Source organism: Acomys minous (assembly GCF_964271855.1).
Source record: "Acomys minous genome assembly, chromosome: 3".
NCBI classification, from domain to species: domain Eukaryota; kingdom Metazoa; phylum Chordata; class Mammalia; order Rodentia; family Muridae; genus Acomys; species Acomys minous.
This window is the reverse complement of record NC_140485.1, coordinates 26,345,910-26,364,416: the sequence shown is the minus strand read 5'-3', so window position 1 is coordinate 26,364,416 and position 18,507 is coordinate 26,345,910. Positions and strand designations below refer to the sequence as shown.

At 45.9% G+C, this 18,507-nt stretch overlaps 1 protein-coding gene across 3 annotated transcripts in view; it reads left to right on the top strand.

Annotated features, from left to right (window-relative positions):
• Nucleotides 1–4,315: 4,315 nt before the first annotated feature.
• Nucleotides 4,316–18,507, top strand: part of SLC28A2 (solute carrier family 28 member 2) — a 31,489-nt gene continuing 17,297 nt past the window's right edge. For 2 of the 3 annotated variants that reach the window (XM_084776916.1, XM_084776917.1), the window contains exons 1-14: nucleotides 4,316–4,580; nucleotides 5,718–5,814; nucleotides 5,922–6,013; nucleotides 8,423–8,514; nucleotides 9,335–9,518; nucleotides 11,821–11,962; nucleotides 13,091–13,204; nucleotides 13,496–13,573; nucleotides 13,945–14,025; nucleotides 14,461–14,541; nucleotides 16,727–16,852; nucleotides 16,935–17,065; nucleotides 17,934–18,102; nucleotides 18,300–18,497. In XM_084776916.1, coding sequence (XP_084633042.1) covers nucleotides 5,734–5,814; nucleotides 5,922–6,013; nucleotides 8,423–8,514; nucleotides 9,335–9,518; nucleotides 11,821–11,962; nucleotides 13,091–13,204; nucleotides 13,496–13,573; nucleotides 13,945–14,025; nucleotides 14,461–14,541; nucleotides 16,727–16,852; nucleotides 16,935–17,065; nucleotides 17,934–18,102; nucleotides 18,300–18,497 — 1,569 coding nt within the window. In that variant the 5' untranslated portion in view covers nucleotides 4,316–4,580; nucleotides 5,718–5,733. The remainder of the gene's footprint in view (nucleotides 4,581–5,717; nucleotides 5,815–5,921; nucleotides 6,014–8,422; nucleotides 8,515–9,334; nucleotides 9,519–11,820; nucleotides 11,963–13,090; nucleotides 13,205–13,495; nucleotides 13,574–13,944; nucleotides 14,026–14,460; nucleotides 14,542–16,726; nucleotides 16,853–16,934; nucleotides 17,066–17,933; nucleotides 18,103–18,299; nucleotides 18,498–18,507) is intronic. The other variant, XM_084776918.1, reaches the window with a different exon arrangement.

The following is an 18,507-nucleotide window of genomic DNA, read 5'->3' as shown; positions in this document are numbered from 1 at the left end:
TGTGGACTACATTGGCTCACCTCTATGGTGACATGTTCTTACTAGAAGAGAGGCCTTGCCTTTCTTGCGTGTTAATGCTTTAGATAAAATGATCACTTTTGGACTGGTGGAATGCTTTAGTAGTAGTCCACTTATTGTTTCTGACCCAAGAACTCACTTCATAAATAAAGAGGTACGACAGTGGTTGTATTAGTTACACTTCTGTTGCTGTGATAAAATATCATGGCCAAGGGGCTGGAGAGATGGCTCAGTGGTTAAGAGCACTGCCTGTTCTTCCAAAGGACCCGGGTTCAATTCCCAGCACCCACATGGCAGCTCACAACTGTCTGTAACTCCAAGATCTGACACCCTCACACCAATACACATAGATTAAAATTAAATAAAATATTAAAAAAATATATCATGGCCAAAAGTTAGAAAGAAAGAATGTTTAATTTTACTTATGGTTCCAGAGAGCTACATCCACAGTGGTAGGGATGGCATGGCAACAGATAGGCGTGGCAGCAGGATCAGGGAGCTGAGAGTTCACATCTCAATCACATACAGGAAGCAGAGAGAAACAGGAAGTTTAGTGAGGCTGTAAACCCTCAAATACCACCTCTTCCTTCAGTAAGTTTGTACCTCCTAAACATTCTATAACCTCGCTAAACAGTACCACTGACTGCTGACCACTGTGCAAGTGCATAAGCCTGTGAGGATTTCTCATTCAAGCCACCGTGGTCTCCATCATCCAGACGCAGCTGACTTGAATAAATGGTAGAATGGCTTTTTAAAGAGGCAGTTAACAATGCAGGGAAATGAATAGGACTGAAAAACCATTTTACTGAGGTAACTGAACCTCAGCCCTCTTTCTCAGGTGGGTCTTAGCTCCTAACCTTTATATATGTAGGTTTATGTGAAAGCAACTGTGTAGATCCCAGGAAGCTAGAAAGGATCTCCCTTAAAAGGGGCAAAGGGGGCCGGGCAGTGGTGGTGCACGCCTTTAATCCCAGTACTCGGGAGGCAAAGACAGAGGCAGACGAATCACTGTGAGTTCAAGGCCAGCCTGGTCTACAAAGCGAGTCCAGGACAGCCAACACTACACAAAGAGACCCTGTCTCAAAAAAAAAAAAAAAAAAAAAAAAAAAAGAAAGAAAGAAAGAAAGAAAGGGATGGGGGCAAAGGAGATCTTTAGTGGAAGGAGAATGCGAAAATGGAAAGGGAATGCTGGGAGTGAGTGGAGAGGTGTAAGGAGGTGTGGCCTGGCAGGGACACAGAGGAAAGGAGCCAACCCAAACTAAGGATGCTTGAAAACACCACAAGTAAACATGATTCGGGCTGGAGAGATGGCTCAGAGGTTAAGAGCACTGCCTGCTCTTCTGAAGGTCCAGAGTTCAATTCCCAGCAACCACATGGTGGCTCGCAACCATCTGTAATGAGATCCGGTGGCCTCTTCGGGCCTGTAGGCACACATGCAGGCAGAGCACTGTATACATAATAAATAAATTAAAAAAAAAAGTAAACACGATTCTTGATAGTCTAACAAAAATACAATTAATAGTATGACTAAAGATACTTTGTGTACCCCGAGACATAGTCTAACAAAAATACAATTAATAGTATGACTAAAGATACTTTGTGTACCCCGAGACATAGGTTATTTAACAAAACCTGTGTCAGGGATGAGATGCCTGCCTGTGAGTTGTTGCTCAGGGAGTCTCATGGGATGGGGCCAAAAAAAAAAAAAAAAAAAAAAAAGCACTGCTATTGTTTGCTCACCGGGACCGGCACTAGATAGTGAAGCCAGACTGCTGACAACGCCCTATTCCTTGATCACAAGACATAGAAAATCAAGCTAGAACTTGACTGGAAATGCCTTCCTTGCTAGTTATCTCTCTCAGTGCCAGAAGGTGCTACACAGGCTGTGTGGACCTTGTGTACAACAATATTGACTGGCTAGGTAAGCCCACTAGTACAGTAGTAGTAGGGAGAGCCAACTGCCATCTGATTGGATTTGATGTCAACCAACAGGAAGGTATTCACAGTCAGAAAGCCTGTGGCTAGGGAGGTTGTATTTCCCAATAGGGAAGTTCTGCTGTATTTTGCCAAGTGGGTATGACATTCCCATCACACGGTGCTCTAAACAACTGCTTATATTCACAGGATAGCAGTTATCAGTGAAATGTCTTTCTGCAATGTTCACTTGTGGTCTAAGAGCTCTAACTGGTCAAAGTTCTTACATTATCCTGTAACGAATGAGACATTCAGTCATGTGTAAGACACTGATTTTTACAGAAAACAAAATGGGAAGAATCTAAGAGGTGGAGGGAGATGGAGGTCATAGTGGATTGATGACTTCTTGTCATTATGACCAATGCATTCTTGGACCCAACAGCAGCTATGATCATTTATGCAAGATCTGAGTAACATCAGGCCGATAGTGTCAACACTCTATTTATAGAACAAGACAAACTGTACAGAGTCCCCACCCTTTCCTGAGGATTTGTTTATGCCAGTTGCTGGTTGATAGGGAAATGAGACATGTTTTCTACGGGCATAGCCTCTACAGGGTAAGGAGCCCAGGATCCTGTAAAGAAACCCTAATGAAGTTCATTGGATCATAAAAAGAAAAAAAAATTGAGACATGGGAGCAGAAGAGGGGCTAGGTTGGAAGCCTTAATATGATCAACACACACTATGTACATGTATGAAAATGTCATAGTGAGTTATATCCTTTATACGCAATCAATATATGCTAATAAGAACACACCTCTAGTTCCTCCTTGAAAAGATGCAGGTAAATAGCCAGCTAAGCCGCACCATCCTGGACTGCTGAGGATCTCCAGAATGCTGTATACTCTCAGTGCCCATTGCGTGGTTTCTCCCATTGCTCAGGATGCACAGGTCCAGGATGGAGATGTGGAAATGGAAGTGGTACCTCGTCGGCATCCCCAGTGAGCCACCAGCCAAACTTTTGCTTCTTGTTCCCACAAGCCTATGCTTCGTTGGCCTAGAAGTCTTGATTCCAGAAGGTAGGGTGCTTCTGCCAGGAGGCACAGGAGACACCCACTGAGCTTGAAGCTAAAATTTCTCCCTAGCTACTTTGCAAGTTAGAAGTGGTGATTGACCCAGACCAAAGGGAAATTGGACTCTTTCCCCACACTGGAAGTAAGAAAGAGTATATCAAGTTCAAGAGCTGTGCATTGTGACTAAAGTGGATGGGAAACTGCAACAACTCAATGCAGGAACCAGGGCACATGACCCAACCCTTCAGCAGTGAAGACATGCCTCACTCCTTCAGGTAAAGAAGAAAGACTGTCTAAGGTGCTTGCTGAGGGTGGAGGGACTACAGACTGCATTGAAGAGGATAGTTATAAACTCCACATAAGTCCACAGGACCTGTTATAGAAATGAGGATTGTTAATGCCAGGAGTGTCTCTGTCCCAGTTTTGTTAAGAAAATGTTTTGAGTATATAAACACATACATTAAGCAATCATTTGTGTTTTCTTTTCTGTTCCTTTACCGAGTAATGTAATGATTGAGATAATAGCAGTAATTAAATGTTCTTAAATTTATATTTTCATAGTCAAGCCAAGGGATACTAAAAGACTGCATTCCACAGGGACGTTATCATTTATTCTGAGGGAATGATGCATTTTTCAGTGCATCATGAGATAAACTATACAATGACCATGTCATTGCCCTCACCTGGATTTTTTTCTTCATGATTTATTTATTTTTATTTTTTATGTGAATTGGTGTTTTGCCTGCATGTATGTCTGTGTGAGGGTGTCAGATCTTGGAGTTATAGACAGTTGTGAGCTGCCATGTGGGTGCTGGGAATTGAGCCCGGGTCCTTGGGAAGAGCAGTCAGTGCTCTTAACCACTGGGCTTTCTCTCCAGCGCCTCACCTGGATTTCAGACGTCCACTTCTAAGATGCCTCCCCCTCCCTCCCCCTCCCCCACCCCCACCCACGCCGGCCCCCCCACCCGCCCACTCTCCCTGCCCCCGCCCCGCCCACCTCCCTCTCTCCCCGTCCCCCACCCCGCCCCCACCCCGCCCCCTCTTTCCCCGCCCCCACCCCGCCCTCTCCCCACCCCCACCCTCCCTCTCCCCGCCCTCTCCCCGCCCCCCACCCCGTCCCCCACCCACCGCCAGCCGACCCTCCCTCTCTCCCACCCTCCCTCTATCTCACCCTCCCTCTCTCCCACCCTCCCTCTATCTCACCCTCCCTCTCTCCCACCCTCCCTCTCTCTTTGCCCGCCCACCCACCCTCCCTCTCCCCCCCTACAACGCCCACGCCCCCACCCCTAGAGGGCTAGGTTGCCTAAATAGGAGGAAGTCTGAGGGGGAACTGTGCTGTTGCTGCTTGCCTGCCTCTGCCTCTTGCCGGTAAGAGAGCTCAGCCTGTGAGGCTGTGGTCAGTCTCCGCAGACTTCAGCCTCCAGCTTCCTCTGGATCCAGTGTGGACTGGGGACCAGTCCAGGAATCTTCCAGGCACCGCATTTGGAGCTGCTGTGGCATCTGGCTTTGTAATCTGAGTGGCTCCCAGGTTCCAGCCATTGTCGGACTGGACTGTGACGACCCACCCAGCACCTTGTAAGTCCTTTTCCAAAGCCCTCGTTTATGTAGACACGTTCTGTAGGCTCTGCTCCTTAGAGAACCCTACCTAAAGCAGTGTGTTCATCTCTCTCTCTCTCTTTTTCCCCAGCCCCAGCACATCCGGGGCTTCCTCAGCTGTCATCTTCCCTCTCTTTCCTTTCAGTATAGCTCAGTGGGGTCTGCTCTAGGAAAAAGATAAAGAGCATTACTATATGACCCTTGATTTGAGGGACTAAATTTCAGTCCAGGTCCTGGGGGCCCTGGGAGGCCTGCAAATGCATTCCAGTTCCTCCCTGCCCTTTATTTCTTGTCTGTCATATTGTCTCTTCTTCCATAATCATTTACAACAAGAATCCAAATTCTACCTTTCGTTGCTTATTTCATTAGTCCTTGCTCAATCTTTTCAGTTCCTTGTTTGTTTGTGTTTTCTGTTTGTTTTTGAGACAGGGTCTCTCTGTGTAGCCTTGGCTGTCCTGGACTTGCTTTGTAGACCAGCCTGGCCTTGAACTCACAAATGATCCACCTGCCTCTGCCTCCCAAGTGCTGGGATTAAAGGCATGCACCACCACCGCCGGCTCAGTTCTTATTCTTTTTTTTTTTTTTTTACATTTATAGTTACATTTATTATAAAATGTTAATAACCTACCCACTATAAATGCCCCCAAAGTAATAGTTATTTTTAAGTTGCTCTAAGTTCTTAGTTTTCTTTGAAAGATTAATACCACATACAGATCAAGAACTATCATTGGATTCACAAAAATTACAGTGATATTTGTATATCAGCACCAAAAATTTAGAATATGCACAAATTTGATATAGTTTATGACACAATGACCATGAGTTACATCCTAAAATAATAATAATGAAGATATAAGATTAATACACCTTAAAAGAAAGTCATAACTTATGCCATATCTACACCGACTTAAATATTGAGATTTTTTTCCCCTCGGCCGATTCCATTTGCCAAAATTGAATCAGTTCTTATTCTTATTGGAAGCAGCTCTGACTTCTTAAAGAAGTTTAGATGTGTCTTTTCTGAGAGGATCTGACCCTGAAAATTCTCTTTTGCCCTGCATGAGAGAATGACAGAATGGCAAATCTGCCAGCCTTAGCCTCGAGTTCGTTTTTCAGCTGAGAATAACAGAAGATGGAGAGACCAGGGGGAGGAAAATCTGTTTCCCAGGACACATTGGAGAATGGCATCCAGAACGCAGCCCTGGAACTCATGGTAAGTCACTATTGTGGGCTGTTGCGTGGCTTTGTGGCTGCTTTCTCAATCTCTTGATCCCCTGACAGGGCTGCATGTCCAAACTCACGTGTTGCTTGTGTTGATAGGAAGGAGGAAATCCTGAGAGAAGCCAAAACATGCAAGAAGTGACACAGGGACACAGCCTGAAGGATGGCTTGGGGCATTCCTCTTACCGGCAGTAAGGGTGTTCCGGAGTCCAGGAACCAGATGTGGTGGTGGTGGGGACAGGGTGCTGGGGGAGGGGAGGAGGGGCCGGGGTGTGGGGAAGGGAAAGATCAAAGCTACTCATCCTCAGACTGCTTAACTCACAGACAAGACCAGGACCGCTGCACGGTGCTCCGTGCACATGGTGGTATCTTGGCGTAAGCCCAAGACATAGGCGAGCCCATCGGTCCCTATCTGGATGACATTAAAAAATAATAGGGACAGCAGCTGTAATAACGGCAAATGGCTAGCATACATTGAGTACTATCAGGTGTGATTATCTATGATTTGCACAATCAACTCTGTACATTTTTGTAACCACAACATTTCATACTTTGGTTAGCAGTTTAACAGTCAATAATGTAAATTCTAGAGTCCGTCTACTTGGAATGGTATCTGGTTTGTTTTGCTTTGTTTTGTTCTTGTTTGGTTTTGGATCTTTGTTCTTTCTTCTTTTTGATTTTTGATAACATGTTCCTATGTAGTCCCAGCTGGCCTCATACTCACTTTATAAATAAACTAGGATGGCCTTGGACTTATATTGAAGGCATCAACTGGGGAAACTGAGGGAGGGGCATAGATACGGGAGCACACTGGTGACTCGGCGGACTTTGTCTGAGGGCAACTTTCCAGGCTGGAACTGGTTGTTACCAAAAATGGCTTCCACTGATAGTGGCAGACTGAGGGGCCAGAATTAAATTGCTGGTGGAGGGCCAGTGCTGACAGCTTCCTGGCATGGACTTACAGCTACCTTGTAAGTGGGGGCTAGGGCTAATGGCTCCTAGCAGGGGGCTTCCACTGATGGTGGCAAGTGTCTAAACGAGAAAGGGAAAGAAGGAGAAAAAAAAGACACACACACACACACACACACACACACACACACTTACATTTAATGATGAAGTAGGACAGACTCCACTAGGTAGGTTCCAACAAGCTTCTTCTTTCAGGCTTCTCTTACTTTATACATTCACATACATACATACATACATACATACATACATACATACATTCATATATTGGGTGGATGGAAATGGGTGGTTGAATCATTAATCTGCTCCAGCAGCAATGCCTGAAAGAGATCAAGCCTTGTTACTGTGAGCGCCAGTGAGACTGCCCAGTGAGGGGCTGGAGGCCCCTTAGAGTCCTCACACAGTTCATATATCAGGAGGATTATGAGGACCATAAAGGTAACAAGCAGAGCTATGCTCCACAACAGCGTCAAGTCCTCAGGAGGTTCCACTTCCCCGAGACACGCCCATCATGGGTATGCTAACCAGGGGGCTGCATTCCATGAGTTCTAGAGCTGTTTTGCTGTTCCTCCTGCATGGCCCCCAACAGACTCACAGTTATTCTCTTGCCTCAAGCTCTTGAGGGCTGGGATTACATTCAAGCTGTTAATGCATAAGAGTAGAATTTCTTGCTGGTAGAGCGGTGCACGTCTGTCAACCCAACGCTTTGGAGACCGAGGCAGGAGGGTGAGTTCTGGTCTTAATGAGTGTGAGAATAGTCTGGGCACTATAGTAAGATGCTCGTTCCAAAAAAAAAAAAGTTTCCTTTTCTCCTTGAGCATAGTTTAGACATGGATGTTATAATTATTTTTGCTTAACCTACCAACTAAGACTAGGACAAAGTAGTGAACAGTAGGCAGTTTACTCAGCCCTACCATTTTAGTGAGAAAGAAGCCACAGATCACAATAAACAAATGGGCATAGGTATGTTCTAATAAAACTTTACTTAGTCTTATATGTATGGACTTAGCCTACCCATTACACTACACTACACCACAAGCCTTAAGTGTAGAAGATTGCACTAGAAACCACCACCAGGCTTATTAGAGGAACCCTGGTAGTATTTGCGAAGTTCTTTGAGCCCAGATATATGGAAAGCAAGATACAAAGCAATCTTGTGTAGCTCTTGCTGGGCATCTTCTCTCAGATCTGTCAGCCTAGCGCCTTTTGAGGTTGGTGCTGTTTTCTCTCCTATCTGCCAATGTGTGCACAACTAAAGGGACTAACTTAACGTGGTTTTAGCATGCTGTGAGCGAATAGCTTCTAAGAAGGCCAGGCTGAGTATGGAAGCCGAGCAACGCCAGTCCTCAGGAAAGATACAAAAAGTAAATCCCTGGCACGATCACCGTCCACTTCTGTGGTAGGAAGTCAGCAAGGACGTAGCTACTCTAGGCTGAGTGGGGCCACTCTGACCTGATGCACATGCGCATGCGCATGCTCATGCTTTGAGCTAGCCTGGGCGGCCTTGCAGGAACACAGCTGAGCCATTTTTCTTTATTGACTAAGAACAAAGTCTGCCTTGGGCCATCCAAGTTCTAAGAATTCCACGAGCAGGATGAACGAATTCTCACGTTTTAATTTTGGCTTCTCATCAGGAGGATTCCTCAGCCTCTCACCAAGGCGAGAAGTTTCTTTGAAAGACATGCTGCTTTATTCAGGAAGATCTTGCTTGGTCTCTTGTGTTTAGGTGAGATCATGAGAGTTCATGGAAGGGGAAAGCACAGCGCTTTAGAACTGCTAACTTGTGTCAAGACTGTTGTTGGATGAAAAAGCAGTATGACTCATAAATTAATCTAAAGGTTAATTGAGGTACAGATTGTAATTGCCTGTAGGTGGCCCATTTAATGTATTTCTGTATCCCCAGACGGTAAGCAGAACCTAAAGATATGCTAGTTTGAAGCTGTACCATTTGACAATTTAAATTTTTAAGTTTTCTTTTTTTTTATTTTTTTCTTTATTTTTTTTAAGTTCATCTCTTGTTTCAGTGTTTATATTTGACTCAGGGCACAAGCCTGTACTCTGTATGAGAGACATCTGTTATATTATCATTTATTTACTGCTTTATAATTAAAATCAATGCCACACCTTATTTCTGAAACACAGAAAACTTTGTTTATAGTATGCTGTCAGTGACATGTGGAGCTTTGATTTGATGCAGCTGGGATGGTGAAATTAAAAAAAAAAAAAAGATTCTCTGAGGAGAATCTGGGAGTCCTGAGAAAAACACCATGTGGCTTTTCCTCCTAGTGTCAGCCTCCTTTACATGGCTTTACTCAAAAGTTTAGTCATTTGACATGTCAACATAGCTGGGGTTAAAAAAAAAATGTTCAAGGAGAGATGCTTGATTTCCGAAGAGTCTAACAGTGGATATTGACAGACTCTAAGGGAGAGAGCGAAGCCAGCAGCTCGGATAGAAGGCAGTGACACTTCCTTGGGAGTGAGGAGGTATAATCCACGCTCCCTGGAAGCTCAGCCTTGCTGACCCGGACTCTACCATCCCATTGTAGCTTATGCTGCCTACTTCCTGGCAGCTTGCATCTTGGACTTCCAGAGGGCGCTGGCATTATTTGTCATCACTTGCCTTGTAACCTTCATCCTGGCTGGCCACTTTCTGAAAAAAAAATTTGCCGAAAACCTAATAGGATGTCTGAAGCCCTTGAAAAATGCCCGCCTGAGACTTTGGGTAAAGAGGTAAGTGTGTCAACGAACTTTGGTTGCTGTTCACAAAATACCTAAGAGCAAGGCAGAGGAGAAGCTGTTCTGGCTGTCAGCTTCAGAGGCTTAGCCTGTGGTCACTTAGCCCCATCAATACTGGCTGGTGACGGGGCAGAATATCATGGTGGGAATTGAACTGGTGAAGCAAAACTGCTCACATCATGGATGCTAGGAGGCAACAGCATCAGTCAGGCAAGGGACTGAGGACAAAGTGTCACCTACAAGGGCGTGCCCCGGGTGCCTGACTTCCTGATGCTGAGCCTCACCTCCTGTAGCTTCCACCACTTTCTAACAGTCCCTTTAATTGAGAATGCATCAATGGATTAACACTGATGAAATCAAAACTCTCTCCTTGCCTCTCCCCCCCCCTTCCTCTTTCTCTCCTTTTCCTTTTCTTTTCAAGAGACAATGTCTCTTATCCAGGCTGGTCTCAAAGCTCTCTATGTAGCCAAGGATGACTTTGAACTTCTGATCCTCTGGCCTCCACCTCTTAAGTAGTAGGATTATAGGCACACACGGTTTATGGAGTGCTGAGTATTGAACTCAAGGCCTGTGCATCCTAGGCAAGCCTTCTACCAACTGAGCGTCATAGTTCATCTGTTCTTTCTCTTTTGACAGTTCCTGAGTGGGCTCCAGACTCTTACCTATGCAAAGGCAAAATGTAGAGAGCACATAGCAAGTGGCCTGTGAGCCACACTTCAGTTTCTTTAGAAAAAAAAAAATTTTTTTTTTTGAGACAGGGTTTCTCTGGGTAGCCTTAGCTGTCCTGAACTCACTTTACAGATCAGGCTGGCCTTGAACTCACAAGAGATCCACCTCCCCTTCCTCTCAAGTGCTGGGATTAAAGGCGTGCACCACTATGCCCGGCACGCTCCAGTTTCTTATAGCCTTGGGTCAATCAATATTGCTGGTGCGGATGGGATACTGTAGCAGGGAGGAGTTTCAACCTGAAATCCCAAGAGCCTGTGACAGAAGTGAGAAAACCCGGGCTTCTCTCCAACTGAGAGGTCAGAGCAGGTGCTGGCACTTACGTTATGCTATTACAGGCTGCGTCTCCCTTCCCGATGCTTGACTCTCTTCCCCTCTGGACCTCCAGAGCCCCTCTACCTGCTTCTGTCTTTTATAGCCCCTCTGAGGTGAGGTTCTTAACCTTCCTAATGATGTGACCCTTTAATGCAGTTCCTCATGTGGTGGTGACCCCCCCATACATAAAATGATTTTTTTGTTGCTACTCCATAATTGTACATTTGTTACTTTGATGAATTGCAATGTAAGTGTCTGATATGCAGGACATGTGGTATGTAAACCCTCTACAGGGGTCACGACCCACAGGTTGAGAACCACTGTCTTAGCATCCAGGAGCAAACTTGCTTATTAGCACAACCGAACACTTCTTTAGTTTTATTTTATGTGTTCTGTCTGCATTGTATGTATGTGTGCCACATGCAGAAGAGGGCATCAGATCCCTTGGGACTGGGGTTACAGGTGAGCCACCAGGTAGGTGCTGGGAGTTGCACCTGAGTCTTCTGCAAAAACAAGTGTTCTGAGCCGGACTGTGGTGGTGCACACCTTTAATCCCAGCACTAGGGAGGCAGGGGCAGGTGGATCGCTGTGAGTTTGAGGCCAGCCTGGTCTACCAAGTGAGTCCAGGACAGCCAAGGCTACACAGAGAGACCCTGTCTTGAAAAAAACCAAAAGGCAAAACAAAACAAGACAAAAAAGTGTTCTTAGTTGCTGAGCCAATTCTCCGATCCCAACCTTAAAATCGTGATCCTCCTGCCTCTACTTTCTAAGGCTTGCACAACATGACTGGCTCCTTATTTGTTTTGATAGGCTGGGGATTGGGTCCAAGGTCATGCACACTTTAGGCAGGTGCTCTGCCAAGCTGCGTCTCCAACCTCCAGCCCATGTATTGAAATATGTTTGGTACATGTGAAGACCATAAGCCCATGAATGGCTTACTTGATTCTAACCCATGGAGAGGTTAAACATTGAGTAGCAATCCACAGGGGACCAATGCATCATTTTCTTGTGTTTTCAGTATTTTGATTAATCATTGGATACACCTTTATCACATTTTATTGATATGTCTACTATTTCTGTAAATTGAAGGTGGGGCAGGGGCAGGGAGCAGAAGCTCGGGAACTTCCAGATGATTCTGAAGGTCCATCTCTGTGTAATGAAGATTAAGCTGTGGAGTTACCTCACTGACCCTCCAACCACACTGCTCGTCAGAGGGTTCTCTGTTGGTGACATGGCTCTGCTGTTCCTCCCTCAGGGTGTTCACAGCAGCTGCTGTGCTTGGCCTTATCCTGTGGCTGGTCCTTGACACAGCCCAAAGGCCAGAGCAGCTCATCTCCTTTGCAGGAATATGTATGTTCATCCTCATCCTCTTTGCCTGCTCTAAACACCACAGTGCGGTGAGTTTGGGGTGTTTGGGTTGGGCCTAGCAACACATGGCAAGGGCTTTCTTATAGAACCCAGGACCACCAGCCCAGTGATTGCACCACTGGCAATGGGCTAAGCCTTTCTCATCAATGGCTAATTAAGAAAATACCATACAGTCTTGTGTAGGTGCTGGTTGTTGTTGTTTTTAACTCTAGTTTAGTTTGGTTTCTTAATGCCTCTACCTTCCTTCCAACCCCCCAACTCTAGGAGAGAAAGAAGGTCAGATGGAACAGTTCTGGCTGGTTAGGGCCGGCGGGTTCTTTGGGAGAATACCAATCTCAGTCTTAGGCTATCTAGCAGTGCAGCAACAGCAAATGCAGACGCAGCAGGATGAACAGGCAGCCTTCTTCCTCCATCTGTCTCCTCGAAGCCTTTAAAGTGCCCTCTCTGAGCTCTCTTCCCCCTCCCTGGGCTCTGGAATTTGTACTCTCCCAGAGTGCTCGGGATTCCAGTAACCCCACCTGACAAAGACCATGCCCCCTCCTAGCCGCACATGGCAGTTATCAGCTGTGAATAAACTAAAAGCAACATCATATCCTGCACTTGGGATTAAAACACAAAACCTGTTTACATAGCATAACTGAGTTTTTATTTATTTATTTATTTTTGGTGTTTTGTTTTTTTGTTTTTTGTTTTTTGTTTTTTTTGTTGTTGTTGTTGGGTTTTTTTTTTTTTTTTTTTTTTTTTTTTGGTTTTTCGAGACAGGGTCTTTCTGTGTTAGCCTTGGCTGTCCTGGACTCTCTTTGTAGACCAGGCTGGCCTCGAACTCACAGCGATCCACCTTGCCTCTGCCTCCCGAGTGCTGGGATTAAAGGCGTGCGCCACCATGCCCTGCTTATAACCAAGTTTTTAAAGAAACCAAAACTTCCACTACAGTCTTGTCTCCAGCCCAATCTTCTGGAGGCATTTCTCAACTGAGGTTCCTTCCTCTTAGATGACTTTAGCTTATGACAAGTTGACTTAAAACTGGTAAGCACAGCCATGTTACCCCAGACTGTTAACCCCCCTCACTTTAGCTCCACTCCCAGTACATGGTTGAATCAGGCAACGGCTGAGCAAAGTTGCTAACTCGTGCTTGGATATTTCCTTTTTGATCCCAGGTGTGCTGGAGGACAGTGTTTTGGGGCCTGGGCCTTCAGTTTGTCTTTGGGATTTTGGTCATCAGAACTGAACCTGGATTTAATGCATTTCAGTGGTTGGGAGATCAGATCCAGGTACAGTGGGGGACCCCAGAGAATGTAGATTTGATGGAGGCAGGAGGCTTTGGGGCTGAGTCTTAGTGATGGTGCTGGGGCATCTGGTTGGGTAAAGAGAGAAAACAACGGGGTTCAGGTGAAAATAGGAGCGAAGAGAAAGGATTTGCTGAGCCTGTCATTTCATGACCAACTTTTGGGACATGGCCTGCCCCCACAGGTGGTCACACCTGAGGCAGATCCCGTCTTCCTCTGTGTCCTTCCTGTATTAACTCTCATCCCTTCTCCTCCCTCCCCCCCCCCCCCCTTCAGATTTTCCTGGGTTATACTGTGAAAGGCTCCAGTTTTGTTTTTGGTGATACACTGGTCCAAAACGTTTTTGCTTTTCAGGTAATACCTATTTTGTGGGCAGGAATGATATTGCCAGCCAAAGGGCAGGGGGATGAATCAGAGGATGAAGAGTATGTTCAGGAGACCAGGTGGCCCCTTGACCCAATTTGATTGTAGAAGGGAACCCACGCTTTCCCAGAGCTCCTTACCTTCGTAAAACTGGTTTAAAGGCGGGGGCGGGGAGCGGCTCAGGAAGTACCCTGTGCTTAATACCGGTGGGCTGAGAGGTCTGCGGTACACTTGAGTTTATTCCCACACTCCATTGCGTCAGATCCTCTGGGCATGCCTAGAGCTTAGTTTAGAGGCTGGCGAGAGCTTGCTTGCGCACACACAGTGTCGTCTCTCACCCGCTGCCACTGATCTCATTGCAGGCTCTGCCAATCATCATTTTCTTTGGATGTGTGATGTCTATTCTCTACTACCTGGGCCTTGTGCAGTGGGTGATTCAGAAGGTAAGGCATTCTGGTTTCCGGGAGAGGACTTTCAGCTTGGACCTGTCAGGGCATGAATGAGTTGATACTTTGGGAGGGGGGGGGCATGTTCATACATGGCGCGGGGTGAGTCAGAGCCAATGGGAAAAGGCCATCCCTTTGAAGCATCCTGAGGCCAGATGACTGCCCAGGCCTGAGGTAGGCTGTGAGCAGAACATGGTTAAAAAAAAACTGGGCTGGACTTCACTTTCACATTGGGTCTATTTTGCTTGTTCTAGAAGACCCAAGACCCAAATTCTGGCTAATATGTTTGCCACTTGTTGTACCCCTCTGAGCCACACTCTGTCTCCATGTCTCAATTTCCTTACTAGTCCACGGAGTAGGGGGAAGGGTATCGCTGGACACCATGCAAGATTCCTGTTAATGCTGATGATTTAGGGATCTGGACTCTTTTAGATTGCCTGGTTTCTGCAAATCACCATGGGTACCACTGCTGCAGAGACCCTGGCTGTGGCAGGAAACATCTTTGTGGGGATGGTAAGTACCCTGGCGCCTTCTGTTTTTCTTTCCTCTCAAGAACTGAGAACTTGGCAGAAAACAAATTTAGAAAGAGGATTTTTTCCATTTCTCCCTCCCCACCTACTTCCTTCCTTCCTTTTTTTTTTTCCCTCCCCTGAGACAAGATCTCATGTAACCCAGGTTGACCTCATACTCACTATGTAGTTGAGGATGTCCTTGACTTCCTGCCCTTCCTGCCTCTCCCTCCCAAGTGCTAGTAGGATAAGTATGTGTCTCCTCTATACGGCTTGAAAGGCACATTTTGTTTTTGTTTTTGTTTTTATGAAAAGCAGTCGGTCCTTTATGAAAGACACTTCAGAGGGTCCCAGGGAACTTGGTTCATGGTTTTACCCTTGATGCCTCATACACAGCCTGGACACACTGTCTAAAAGGTTGTCCTTGTCACTAACCTAGCTTCTTACACAGGAGTACAGGTGCATGTCCTCATCTAAAACTTTAACTCCTGCAGGAGCCACGAAGGATAGGAGAGCTCCTTGGCTCCTTGCTGTGACTCCCTATGAGGTCTCTGAGGAGGCAATGGCTTTCTTGCTCAGCACTAAGAGGGCCTTTTCCATTCGGCATCTTTCTCAGTGCGTCCATCTGTGTGGCATAAGAGGAGTGTTCGTGTGAATAGGTGTCCTTTCCTATTGCTGTGATAAAATACCCTGAAGAAAGTGTATCAAGAGAGAGAGGATTTATTTAGACTCACAGTTTGAGAGTACAGCCGTCATGTTAGGAAGATCTTGGTGACAGGAGCTTGAGGCAGCTGCTTCTGTTGCATCCAGTGAGGAAGCAGAGAGTGGTGACGCTTGTGCCCTAGCTTTCTCTCTAATGCAATCCAAGACCAAGCCTGAGGAATGGGGCTGCTCGCTTTTATTTATTTTCCTTTTTTGCTTTTCTTTCTTTCTTTCTTTCTTTTTTGAAACAGGGTTTCTTTGTGTAGTCTTGGCTGTCCTTGACTCACTTTGTAGACCAGGCTGTCCTCGAACTCATAGAGATCCACCTGACTCTGCCTCCCTAGTACCATCACCCCTGGCTTTTTCTGCTTATGTTTAGAGTGGTTCTCCCACCTTAGTTGACCTAGCTAAAATAATCTCTCAAGGCTGACCTAATCAAGATAACCCCTCAAGGCATTTCTACAATCAGCTTTTTTTTTTAAAGGAGATTCTATCAATTGTTGATAATCAATATTAACCATTACAGTGTGAAATATATGCTATTGACTAGTCAAATCAACATTAGGGACAGTAGTTTTTCAAAAGGACAAGAATTTAACATTGAAAGTCTTCCTCCCAAAGCCTTGGGCTGATTATTTGCTTTTGATATGTTCTCAGAGTACTTCTGGATTCCTTTATCATGGCTCCCCATTTTTGCTAAAATTATCTACAATCAGTTAAATTTCCCCAGCTGTACTTTAATCTGCTAAGGGCAGGAACTTTGGATTAATGGTCTGAGTGGCCAGTACATCCTTTTGTTGTCACTTGTGAAAGGATAAATGACATCCTAGATTGAGGCTAGGTAATTTCCTACTTGGATCTTCCTAATTAATAAAAAAAAAAAATTACAGACATTGCATTAAAAGTGTATTAATTTGTTTGATGACTCTCTCTCTCTCTCTCTCTCTCTCTCTCTCTCTCTCTCTCTCTCTCTGTGTGTGTGTGTGCGCGTGTGTGTTTAAGTGCTATTGCCTATGTCGCTCATATGGAGGTCAGAGGGCAGCTTGTGGGTGTTAGTTCTCATGTGGGTTTGAGATATTGAACTCAGGTTCTCAGGCTGAACTTGCTGACCTGACATTATTATTACTATTTTTTTTTTTATTATTTCACAAAAAATTAGCTTAGATAAGTATTTTCAGTTCCCTTAATACATGGTTTGTAGACATCTAGTGTGTGGTCAGCAAGTGCACTATATTTTGTAATCCACTCAGTAAGTGCATGGGATTTAGACAAAGCGAACGAGCACCAAGTTGCCTATAGTGTTTTATAACACGGTATAGAAACAAGTGCAAATAAGGCCAGTGAGGACACAGTTGGGCAGGTTTTCGTCCACTGGCTAGCAGGCCATGCATCTGCAGGGTCTAGGAGGGGTCTATCCCCTGCCTGGGATAAGCCCTTTGACATGGGAAGTAATACCTTCCTGATATGTGACTATTCTTTGTTTTTAGACAGAGGCACCTCTGCTCATCCGTCCCTACCTTGTAGACATGACCCTCTCTGAAATGCATGCTGTGATGACTGGAGGTTTCGCCACCATTGCAGGCACTGTCCTGGGAGCCTTCATATCCTTTGGGGTGAGGCACAGTTACCACAGACACTCTTGGTGCACCCAGGTTGAACCCCACAGTAGTGCGAATCCCCCATCCGGCTTTACAGATTGACGCATCGTCCTTGATTTCCGCCTCAGTGATGGCTGCCCCTTGTGCACTCGCCTTGTCCAAGCTGGTGTATCCAGAAGTAGAAGAGTCCACGTTCAAGAGCAAGGAGGGAGTGAAAATGCCTCGCGGGTGAGTCCGGGAGAACTTGAGAGATGGGGATGTTAGATGTGACTAATTAGTCCTAATTAGATTAGGTCGGCTACCTAGAGAAGCCCTGTGTGGGTGGGCAGAGACTTCCAGTTTCCCCGAAGGAAGAATGTCATCCTATGCCCCCCTGTGCTCTCCCTGTTTCCAGCTACCCATCTTCAGTTTTTTGGTTCTTTCTTTCTTTCTGTTTTTGTTTTTGTTTTCATTGTTTGTTTGTTTGTTTTTTAACTTAACCTTCCCACCTGGCATTAGCTTCTAATACAAATACCCCGTGTCCTTGGCATCATGCATTCCTGACAATAATAATGGCAATAGCAGAGTATTGAAATGATTAAGGAAGCCAGCGCAGTGGTGCACGCCTGTAATCCCAGCACTAGGAGAGGCAGAGGCAGACAGAGCTCTGTGAGTTCAAGGCCAGCCTGGTCTACAAAATGAGTCAGGACAGCCAAGGCTACACAGAGAAACCTTGGCTTGAAAAAAAAAATCAAGCTGGGCGTGGTGGCGCACGCCTTTAATCCCAGCACTCGGGAGGCAGAGGCAGGTGGATCACTGTGAGTTCGAGGCCAGCCTGGTCTATAAAGGGAGTCCAGGACAGCCAAGGCTACACAGAGAAACCCTGTCTCGAGAAACCAAGAAAAAAAAATCAAAAGAAAAAAAGGAAGAAAGGAGAAAGAAAGAAAGAAAGAAAGAAAGAAAGACAGACAGACAGACACCTCCTCCGGAATTCCATCTCCTCTCACAGCGGCTTTGTACACGTTACTTCCACTTCGGGGCCAATGGAGCTTCTCCTCTCTGGGAGGCTGACTCTGCTCTAGGTAGCCTGCTCTTTCTCTATGCCCAATAACCACAGGGAAGAGAGAAATATCCTGGAAGCTGCCAGCAATGGAGCCTCAGATGCCATAGGCCTTGTCGCTAATGTTGCAGCCAACCTGATTGCCTTTCTGGCTGTGTTGGCCTTCGTCAATGCTACGCTGTCCTGGCTTGGGGAAATGGTGGATATACACGGACTCACTTTCCAGGTCTGATATGTGTTGGGCATGTTTTCCCGACCCATGGTAAGCTCAGAGAAAGCCCGAGTGGGAGGAGGAGGAGGAGGAAGAGGAGGAGGAGAAGGGAGAGGAGGGAGAGGAGGCTAGGTCGCCTTCCAGAGAGGCTCCTGGCTCCTGACGTTTGTTGTCTGCTCTTGCTTTCCCTGGTGTGTCTCTCCTCCACTCAGGTCATCTGCTCCTATGTCCTAATGCCCATGGTTTTCATGATGGGTGTACAGTGGGCGGACTGTCCACTGGTGGCTGAGTTGGTGGGAGTCAAATTCTTCATCAACGAATTTGTGGCCTATCAACAACTGTCTCAATACAAGAACAAACGTCTCTCCGGAGTAGAAGAGTGGATCAATGGGGAGAAACAGTGGATTTCTGTAAGTGGCA